At 30.1% G+C, this 11,783-nt stretch overlaps 1 protein-coding gene across 1 annotated transcript; it reads right to left on the reverse strand.

Annotated features, from left to right (window-relative positions):
* Positions 1–7,984: 7,984 nt before the first annotated feature.
* On the reverse strand, positions 7,985–11,158 carry LOC132718590 (uncharacterized). The gene is made up of 6 exons (XM_060702305.1): positions 10,954–11,158; positions 9,643–9,773; positions 9,229–9,314; positions 8,736–8,855; positions 8,407–8,541; positions 7,985–8,120 (listed from the first exon to the last, which is right to left on the reverse strand). Exons 1-6 carry the CDS (start codon positions 11,095–11,097, stop codon positions 8,104–8,106), a joined length of 633 nt encoding a protein of 210 aa, XP_060558288.1. The 5' UTR covers positions 11,098–11,158; the 3' UTR covers positions 7,985–8,103.
* Positions 11,159–11,783: the final 625 nt, after the last annotated feature.

Here is an 11,783-nt window from a genome sequence, read left to right on the forward strand (position 1 = left end):
TTATAAGTTTGTGAGTATATATTTGTTTTATCTTCTCAATTAGATAATACATGTAATAAGGGTTTACATATTTATTTCATGACTTTTGAAACAAAATCTGTAAACTATCAGTACATTGGTTGTATGAAATTATGTGCTCCGATATAATATACAATTCAATTGTTAATATTGAACTTTTCATTTTCCCCCAAAACGAATTTTATAACGGGCCCATTGGTTGGTTCAAAATTCATTAGTTATTTTAGCACCTATATAACATAAGAAGCTGTACGTCTTGGTAGCGGTCTCCATTCACTTTTCATTTCCATTTGGAGTGTGCTTCAAAATTAATTCGGTAAGGGTATGATTGGTGACATGTCGGGGTCCGTACTCAAAAGCGAAAGCTGCTTTTAGTGCCCTACATGGCGGATGGACCCTCATTAAAATTGACAGCATGCATACGTGTTCATACATACATTTACTTTCTACTGTCATTCGCACTGTATCTCTGCTCTCGCTTGTACAGAAATTATCAGGTAATTGCGAAAGTGAAGGCATCTAGTACTGAACATGTGAACAATATTTACAACAGCCGTGTTATATTTCAATCTTTAATAAAATTTGGACCATGCGTTTGTATCTTTTTGTACTTCGTACTGATCAGGGGAAAGTAACTGGTGCGAGAAGTGTAATGTATCAGTAACGGTTACTTCCCCTGATCAGTGGAGGTATATGAGATATTAGAAACTGTTCACTTTATACATGTATTTAGGGTTAATTAGAAAGCAAGTCATAAAATAAAGCCCATAACTTGTATTACCTTAAGCACACCTTGGGTCTATAGTGCGGCAATGTTAAACTATTAGTTTTAAAGTACGGGAAAATTTTAGGTCACTCACATTGATTTTCCTGTAGACTTACATTATAAGAAATGGTCCCTTATCCTACCTTAAAATTGAGTTTTCATTTTAAAGAGGTGATTTTTAGCAGAATGAAATGCCTGACACATAAAAAAATATCCTGTTATATAGGGGTTGCCAACCAATTTTTTTGCAAAATGAATTCAAGAAGGATAACCCCCTTTTCATTGAAATTTTCGCTGATCGCAGGACTGACATAAACATTTTATAAATGCAAATATCTAAGTCATTTCATTTTCTTCAAGAAACAATATCATGTTTTTCTCTTAATTAGTTTTCATTGAAGGTTCCATGATAACCGCCGTATTTACAATTTTGCCGTTTTGGGCTTTCTTTAAGGATTCTTATTTTCACTATTTTACTCAATTACAACCATTGACCCTCCATCTCAAAACAAAATGATGTCAAGACAAACTAACATATTCTTATAGAATTTATTCTGTACTAATCTAACATGTTTATCAAAAAATAAAATATCTTACACTCACTGTAATAACTTATTTTAAACCGAGTTTTAAACCTGACATTCAAAAATACTATATGCAACAAATCAATATGATACATGACGCCAGTGATGACATTTTATGAGTTCCAGCAACATAATGGCGCGCTGCTATATTTGAAAACAGCCATCAACGAACTTAAACATGCTATTGCTGTTAATGCAAAATAATGTTTTATTTTTTATCGTTATTTGCCTTTTCGGTGTCAAATATTTTAGTCCGATTTATTAATGTCTTGTCATATAAGATTATTTTTGTTCCAGTGCAACTCTTTAAATATACCCCTGTTTCAGATTTATAAGAATATTCCATTTTCTTCAAAATTTCCCTCAATAATATAATAATGTACTGACACAGAATTTGATAGTCGAACATAGCACTTTACCTATGTACCAATGACATAATCAGTGTAATGCAAAATATTCACGGGAATCGTGACGTAATTCGTAAAACAACAATCTAAATATAGTTGATTGTAACGGGTTTGCAAGGTTCTTGACAATGAGGTTGCTATGGAGCCATAATTGATTAACCGACGCAGATAACGCAGATAGCTGTATGGAAATACATAATATCTATTTATGTGAATAGAAAATTAATTGTTCCTCATGGCTTAAAATGATTATTAATAGTCAATTATTAATTATTATTATTATAGTAAATTAATTAATAAAGTAATAAGGTTATTTATCGTAATAAAGTTGTTAATAGTAATAAGGTTATTAATAGTAATAAAGTTATAAATAGTAATAAAGTAATTAATAGTTATAAAGTTATGCATAGTAATAAAGTTGTTGATAGTAATAAAATCATTAAAAGTAATAAAGTTCGATCATTTTTCAGCGAACTTTATTATCACCCCTCGTATTTATCCTTTAGTAAATACTTTGGGGCTTTTATCTTGTCACATAAATTAATATATCAGCAGCTAATAGTGCAGCCATGGTGATTTTGTCTTTATGCTAATGTTTCATACACGAATGCTTCACGAGTTATTAGCAAATTAAAACACAACACAGATATGACATAATTTATGAGCTCGTGCATATGTATTAATGACACATATCTAATGCAAGACGCGCTTTGTATATGATCATTGCTTAAGCATTAAAATAGCAATTTTTTAACAAGATAATCAATAAATTAATAAAACGTTTGACATTGGGTTTGGTATAGGTGTAGCATGTTCTTTTTATTTCCCTCTTGAACACAGTATTTATTTTTTTAAGTTTTAATATAAACTTATTACTGTTCACGTTAAACAATTAGAAAAATACTTTTTAAAATAACCCATGCATCCAGTGCAAGCAAAGTTCAGCCGACACTTTCATGGAGTCTGATCATGATCTGTATTGTTCCTAATTGGTCAGTACATATTTAGAAATTTCCCTCAAAAATAATGAATGGTTTTATCAAAATTGAAAAATGAACAAGTAGATTTAAGATATTAAGCGTAGTTAAGATTAATTCATAGCCGCAGCTATTCATTTAATAATGGCTTTATTTTTATATTGAAAATATTTAACTTTTGTTTTCTATATCATTTTGTATATAGTCAGATTGTTTCTCTTACATCACTAGAAGTAACAGATGTAGTTTAGCTTTTATCTTGTCAACAGTAACGAAACTTTATCACAAGCTTATAGAGAAGACCTACAAATTATGTTCCTAGACGAATGTCCCAGAAACGAATTTCTATCTCGTAATTGATGATATATCAGTAATCTTCTTATTTGTCAAGCTAAAGGAAATCATTTCGTTGCTATCATACAAATTCCGCTCGTTCAAAACTTATCCAAAACTGTTTTGAACTGCAATAGAAAAGCGTTCGTTAGCTGATGACAAAAGAAGGTAAGATACCTCATCATCTCGGTGTGTAGCCATGAATATTTGATTTCTTTCCTAAAAAACTGAGACATAAATGAAATGCCAATAAAAAAATCTGCAAAAAACTTATCTGCCCCTTATATCAGTTATTTCTTGCTATCATATCGATTAATTTTACTTTGACCATATACAAATGTAGTTCTGTTTTCTGTAAGATAATAATTCTGTTTGTATTGAGGTTGTTTCTAAAAGTGCCGCTTTAATACTGCACTGTGCTATTCTGTGCTGAACGGTATTGTTTCTTTCCATTTCATTTAATAAGTTGGTTTTAACTAAAATGACTTGAGTACCGTACTTGATTTTGATAAAGAATGGATTTTGTTTGGCGATATACTCTTTTTTAACCTACTGGAAACAAAAGTACATTGATAGAGTTTGCCACCAGTAGAGATCCGTTGGTAATTCATTTTTATATCATGCATATTTGAGCTCATTTCAGTATTTGTAATTGCAACGAGTCCGTCGTTCGTTGCCTGCTATCAACAGTGTTTTTATCAACATCTCCTTCTAAGCCACAAGATGGACATTGGCCAAACTTAACAAGATGATAATCTAAAGTAATAAAGTTATTAATCGTATAAAAGTTGTTAATTGTAATAAAGTTGTTAATAGTAATAATTTTTTTTATATCAATACATTTGTTAATAGTAATAATTTATTAATAGTAATGAAGTTATTAAAAGTAATAAAGTTAGAACATTTTTCAGCGAACTTTTTTATCATCCCTCTTATTAATGCTATAGAGACTTTGTTTAGACAGGAGCTGTTGTTAATACTTTGGGGCTTTTATCTTGTCACATAAAACGGCAATATATCAGCAGCTAATGGTGCAGTCATGGTGATTTCGTCTTGATGCTAATGTTTTATACACGAATGCTTTACGAATTATTAGCAAAATGATAATAAAACTCAACATCGTCCTAGCATCATTTATGAGTTTGTGCGTATGCATTAATGACACACATCTAATGCCATATGAACATTGCAATAACATTAACAATATCAGTTTTTAACATGAAAATTGATAAATTAATAAACGTTTGACATTGTGTTTGTTACTGGTGTGGCATATTCTTTTTTACCCCCCCCCCTTTGAACACAGTAGTGTATATATATTTTTAGTGATAATATATATAATATATAAGATAAACTTATTACTGTTCATTATAATCAATTAAAATTGCTTTTTGGAGAAAAAATACAGGCGTCCAGTGCAAACCAAGATTAACCGACACTTTCGTGGCGTCTGATCATGGTCTGCGCTCCTCCTATTCAGTCAGTACATATTTAGGAATTTCCCCTGAAAAAGATAAATGGTTATGTCAAAATTGAAAGATTGAAAGTACATTGAAGATATTCAGCATGGTAAAGATTAATTTCACAGCCACATCTATTCATTTAATAACGGCTATATTTTTTATATTGAAAATATTTAACTTTTGTTTTCTATCTCATTCTGTATACAGTCACATTTTTGTTTATACCATTAAAAGTAACAGATGTACTTGAGCTTTTATCTTTCAACAGTAACGAAACGTTATCACCATCTAATAAAGAAGACCTACAAATTATGTCCCTAGACGAATCTCCCTGAGACAAATTTCTTTCTTTTATTTGATGATATATCAGTTATCACATAAAATTCGCAAGCCAAAGGAAATCAATTTGTTGCTCTAGTGAACATCATACTGATACCTACAAATTCAGCTCATTCAAAACTTGGTCAAAACTGTTTTTAACCGCAATAAAAAAACGTTAGTTGATGACAAAAGAAGGTATGATGCCTCATCACCTCGGTATGTATCCATGTATATTTATTTTTTTTCCTAAAAAAACGGAGACATAAATTAAATGTCAATAAAAAAAACCCACAAACAAGCTCTTTCATCTTTATCAATTATTTCTTGGTCTCATCTCTATAAATTTTACTTTGACCGTATAGTGGTGTTTAAAAAACTTTGTTTATGTTGTGGTTTTGTTTATATTGTGGTTAATTTTTAATGTGACGCATTAAATACTGCACTGTGCTATGCTGTGCTGTACGGTTTTAAATGTATTGCTGTTTTTCTTCCCATTTCATTTAAAAAGTTGCTTCTAAAACTACAATGATAGAGCTTAGGTATATGGCAAGTATCCATTTATCACGGGCCTCTAGAGAAGGTATGTTAGTTATGCCTATGTGTTTTAAAATGGTCGCGACTTTTTTGGTTTCCAGAAATCTCTGTCCATTAATGTTTTGAATCATTTACTAGCATCATGTCATTGTTGATGTTTCTGTACTTACTTATAGATTCGGTGCTGTTCTATCTGTTCATTGTCCTCTGCATGTCTGTTTTGATAACAAACATGTTCAGATCTTTATATTATCACGGCACCCGCATAGATATCAAAAATGAATGATTTTGACGATGCGTCCATTTGATTGAATGTATTTTTTTCAAGTTTATTATTTGTTCAAAAGAATATCTGAAAAAATATTCTTATATTCCTTTTTCTCGTTATCAAAAACTTCACGTAAAATAGACATATCTTTTTAAGAAAAATGCAATATAAAATTGTATAAAATCAATATACAAATGTATTTGATATGTTTCAAATTTTCCTTAACAATATACAAAACCCTTGAAATCAATTGGTCATAAAAGAAATAAGCCCCGAGTCAATAGAGCAGGCTCCGTTTCAAACCAAAATGACGCTTATATTGTAGTCTACATGGAAACGCTATTTATATCACCATGTAAAGCTGTCTTTATATATTCAAATATGGAACAATGCAGCCGAAAATGTTTTCACGGTAACAAATATGTTGTCTATTTGTTACGCTACTACAAATTCATTAGTCATATATAGAGATAAGAACATGTACATGCATTGGTACTTTTCCTTTTAGTATTTTGAAATACGCAAACATGTTTTATTTGTGAAGAAGCGGTATGTGAGGACATCAGCCTTGAATGTGAAATGAATTGCTATAAAATGTAAAAAAGTGCTTTTTCTTCCAAACAAAATAGTTAATCATTTTGACTTTATTCAAACTTTACAAATAGCCCAAAGTAAAAAATGTTAAAACTATATGGCGGATGAGTTGTGTTTTGGAACGGTTATATATTTGTTTAGGTAACAATATATTTACTATTTAACAGCTTGGTTCTCTGGACGTATTTTTTATTTGTGAAAGAAGCAAATGACCGATAAATACGTAATAAATTAATACAACTCCTTATTTTTTGAAATCGTCAAGCATATTTATGAACCTTCCTGTACGCTATAATATGATATAATAAATTATTACATGTATATTAATCTTAAACATCGGATTAATTCATTTATTAGTTCTATTACTTTTTGTCTCACCGGAAAAAAGTTTGTGACTATTATCATTAGGCAAGTGTCATCATATATTACAGGAAACAACATCTTTCAGTTATAGCGTGTTTGATTCCAAAGTCTTTATATACCAGACATGGGGCATATATGCATAGTAATAATAGTTATCAGTAGAACTACCATTAGAAATATAATACACAATAGATTACAAACTAAAACAATCCAAACACAAACAAACCAAAATCTGCTTGTGAAGTGTGCATTTAAACAATACTTCAAAACGTGGTAAAAGAATTATGTGTTGTTAAAAAGTTATTTTAAGTAATTTTATGTAAAAAAGTGCATCATATCACCGTTAGGCCTTCTTCAAAACAGAGATATATTACATGAATGGGCAAAGTTTTCTGATTGTGTTTGTGTAAACTATTTTATGTTTTAAAGCTTGTGTTTTCAGGTGATAACAGAATCATGTGTGCAAACTACCGATTAAAAAATGCTTACACGGAATTCGTCTCTGCACAATGAAATTACAGGCAAGTTAACCTTTCAACTGTTAATGTGATTTTGACCTTTAGGGTCTCACCCCGGTACGGAAATAGACCCAACCCGTTGTGGTCTAGAAAGTAGTTGATTTTTTAGTGGCCCAGTTTAAGTTCTCTCTAGTTTGATTTGTCATAATTAAAGTGTTTTTATTGCATGTGTGTAGTTTTTGTGTGTTATAGGATGACTTTAAAAGTTGTTTTTGTCTATTCTCCAGGAACTCATTTGTTGGCGGAAGGATTAAAGATGTACTACACACCAGCAGTCAAGAGTTTTCAATGTGGTGAATTTAAACAGTGTTACAACAGAATGAAGATTTCTGAAAACAGTAGAATGCTAACATGTTATATATTGGGCCTCATTTGACTTAGATAGTGTTGATGTTTAAAGTCGAATACAGTATATAATTCATCAGGAACAGTGGAATTGGGAATTATGCCTCAAATGTGACTGATTTACTATAGAACAAAAAATACGAAAATTCACTAGGCCGGCTCCTGACGGTAGGAGTCAAAATGTTGCAAATGACACCTGTTCTTAATACAAATGGAAATGTTTTGAACAGACCCTGTTAGAGACCTCAAAGTGACACCTTGAACCTCCATCAGACAATCTTGTTTGTTCTACGATTGTGACCTTGGTTTTAGAGGTATGGGGTTTTGGTGTTATGCATGACACGTTATAGTGTGGTTAACATATGTGCCAAATTATATCATATTTCTGTGATGATTGGACCGGACACGAAGTGTTATGGAAAGACAGCCAGAGGGACAGAGCCTATAGTTATATCCCATTTTTTCTTCGGACAAGAAGCAAGGCAAATAAACAAAAAAAAGCTAGAAAGAAGCCATTTTAAATGCTGCTTTTATTTATTGATGTTCATAGATCAATTCATTCAATATTGTTTGATGTTAATCACGTTCCGTTTTCACCAATTTCCGTCAACTTCAAGGGACACACGGAGCTGAAATAATTAAAATTAATGCATCTGTATACTTTGTACACTACAAACAATAATGGAAAACATTATATCATAGCTTATAATATGTATTAAATGCGCTAATTGAAGCAATTAGATGTATTTTATGTTGTCTCTTTTGCTGATTATATGACAATGAATAACATGTATATAAAATTGTTAGAAGCAAACTTCTTGAAATATTTCAAGGTTACAAAACTTCCGGAGCAAAACAATAAAACATTTTATTTTGTTAACTGATTTTGATGTTATAAATGTAATGTGCACTCACTTCCGGTATTTTCTGTAAAAAACCAATTCATGCCATCTATCTCGCCAAACTTGACCCCGGTTGCAGTGAAGATTTTGTGGGAAATATCAGTCCATGGAGCATTATTTAGATTGACATCTCCCACCAGAAACACGGCTTTAATGTTATCAAAATAACCATGATTTTATAACAACAGTCAAAGATGAAGTAACAATGTAAATAAGCGACGAAGAATAATTAAAAACATGATATTCAAAATAATACATAATACATTGTGAATGGGATGAATGATAGTATATAAAATATTTCTACATATCATAAAATGTCATGCAAGAAACGAAATAACATACTTATTCGGGCGCCCGATAGTGCACATTTCTGGTTCACTTGAATACTGTCACTTGAACATTGCATCCTCAGAATGAATTTACTTGGACAAGGGGACCAGTAGTACTCATTAACAACATTATCTGTTAAAAAACAATGGAAATTGTACATCAATGTTCTGTTTCATAGAAAGAACTCTGCAAGTCAATGATGACATTCTTTTTCATAGTCTCAAATTAATGTTATCATCGTGCATAATAATCACAATCAATTATACAATGTTCTTAGATGTAAATTTTCCGCAATGTATTTTTTATTTTATTTTACATTAAATTTTCTTCAACAAAGAATCATTTCAGGAAAATTCAACATACGATCGTATTTAATTGAAAGTTAAAATAATGTTTATCAATAGAATCGCCAGGATAAAAAGTAAATTTACTATACAACTAATTATATCAACACTTAACAAAAGTTCTTCAGTTCATAGATGTTTTATAACATCTAGTAACTTACTATTTGGATCTGTGTACGGGAAAGAGATCATGTTTCCCTGTGTTTCCATGGTGAGAGTTAAGATATATTCAGTGCATGCAGGTTCGCTAAAAAGCCATTACATATTAATATAATAATGAATTTAAAAATAACATCATAAGCATATTTTCATGAACATATTGTAAGTTGCTCCAACATTATTTGCGTCATATAACATTTCAAGCTAAATTGTTTTGGATTATTTTCAAAATTTAGATATAATCAAAAAGTGTATCTAAACTTGTTAGTTTATTACTTAGATGTTTTTATATCTTACTCGTACATAATTCACGACGATATTAATATTTAAACGTTTGGCTAGATTAATGTCTGTTTGTAATACAAAATACATGAAACGGATTTATATTACGATAATGTTGTATAGGCTAAACTTACAGTCCAGTGCAAACTCGTTGGTAGGTTGTAGCATCGATCTTTGTTATCATACAGTTGTAATTTGAACTAACTGTAAATGGTGCTGGGTCGGGAAGCAAAATATAGGCTTGTTTTAGAGTTGCACCTACGACCTAAATAAAAAAAAACATTAGAACAAATAAATGTCAGATATGATACAAAGTGTTGTCCTGATATTTACAACTAATTTAAGATTCCAAGTTTGTTTTTTGTTTTTTTGGTTTATATTCTTTATTTATTTATTTATTTATTTTCACGTTAAAGATTAGATGGTAAGATGAACCGACAAGCACTTATTTTTTTTTTTATTATTTATTTATTTATTCTATTTATTTTCACGTTAAAGATTAGATGGTAAGATGAACCGACAAGCACTTATTTTTTATTTTATTTATTTATTTTCACGTTAAAGATTAGATGGTAAGATGAACCGACAAGCACATGTTTTTTTAATTTATTTATTTATTTATTTATTTATTTATTTATTTATTTTCACGTAAAAGATTGGATGGTAAGATGAACCAACAAGAACTTTGTTGAGTTTGTGTCATAAAGGCAGACAATATAAAAGTATGAACATTTAATTCATTCCGTATCATTATCTCATCTTAGTTTAAACAATATTGTATTTAAACTTCTTATTTGCATAATAAATAACATTAAAACAAATTTTACGAACTGAGATGAAAGCTTAAAAACTTTGATTACAACTTTCTCCGTGATCAAAATTTCACAAATTTAAATAAAATTTGACAAAATATGCAATATTAAACTTAAATATAAATATCAGTTCTTATTGAATTGTGCTTGCTTTCTTATAAATACAAACCATGCCTATTATAATTTTTCTTGAGTAATTCAAGTTTCGTAAATGGTCTTAAAAAGGAAAACTGCAAGTTTTAAGTTTACAGAAATTAAATTAAGAAAATACAAGGCTAAATTTAAAGTTTAATCTTATTAACCAAAATATTAATATTATTTTGGTTAAACAATTGACAAATACATAGCACTTACAATAATTACATTTTATTGAAATGTGTTAAAAAAGTAAACACATTTTCTTATACATGCCTTAAACGTTTAAAACCAAACTGATGTGCATTATGTATTAACAGTGTTTTAAATTGCTTCCACTTATTATTTTTGTGTGCTTTAGAGTAAATTTTGAATTACAACCTGAATATATTTTTCAAAGTGTTAAAACACTTTAGTTAAAGAATTTTGATATGTTTTAAGTTTCGCAGTTGCTTTTGTCGAATGAAGTATTTTCTAAATAGAACAAAATGAACTTACATTATTATCAAAATCCTCCTGTGTCAACGTATAAGCTGGAATTCTAACCTCACTAAGGCTCTGTGAATTTTCACAGAAGTGAGTATTTTCTCCCAAACTTAAACCAACACAGAAAATCACAAAAGCAAAGATTTGTAAGCCCATGTTGACTGTTCTTCTGCCTTGGTACTGTGTTATTAAAATATAGATATTAACAACACTTTCAAAGGCGATATATGATCATATTGCCTTTATATCTATTTGTTATCAAGATATTTTTTTATTTGTATCAGCTGAATAGAATCTAATTGGTCGTATATCTAACGGGGAATGACAATACACTAAACATGACAACCTGTCAAAGTATGCAAAACAGCCATTTTAATAGAGTGTTTAAATTACTATTCCACGCCTCCATACTATGGAACGCCATGACTGTCTTATGTGATCAATGTTTTTGCTATCTTGTGAAAAGATGATACTATTTTGTCGTTTAAGTATGTTAACATGTGCAATTTACATCATATATATACATATATTGTCAAAATACCATGCTGACTTGTTCAAACAGCATGTTTACTTGTCAAATAATCATGATGACATGTACAGACATGTTAACTTGTCAAGGTACCATGATGACTTGTGCAAACAACATGTTAACTTGTCAAAGTATCATGATGACTTGCGCAAACGACATGTTAACTTGTCAAAATTTCATGATGACATGTGCTAACAGCATGTTAACTTGTTAAATTATCGTGATGACATGCTCACGATACTTTCAAAAAGTTAACATGTGTTTCGTTCAAGTCATCACGATACTTTGACAAGTTAACATGTTGTCTGCACAA

This window comes from Ruditapes philippinarum, unplaced genomic scaffold (assembly GCF_026571515.1).
Source record: "Ruditapes philippinarum isolate M1 unplaced genomic scaffold, ASM2657151v2 ctg14998_1_1_1_1, whole genome shotgun sequence".
In the NCBI taxonomy this organism is placed as follows: Eukaryota; Metazoa; Mollusca; class Bivalvia; order Venerida; family Veneridae; genus Ruditapes; species Ruditapes philippinarum.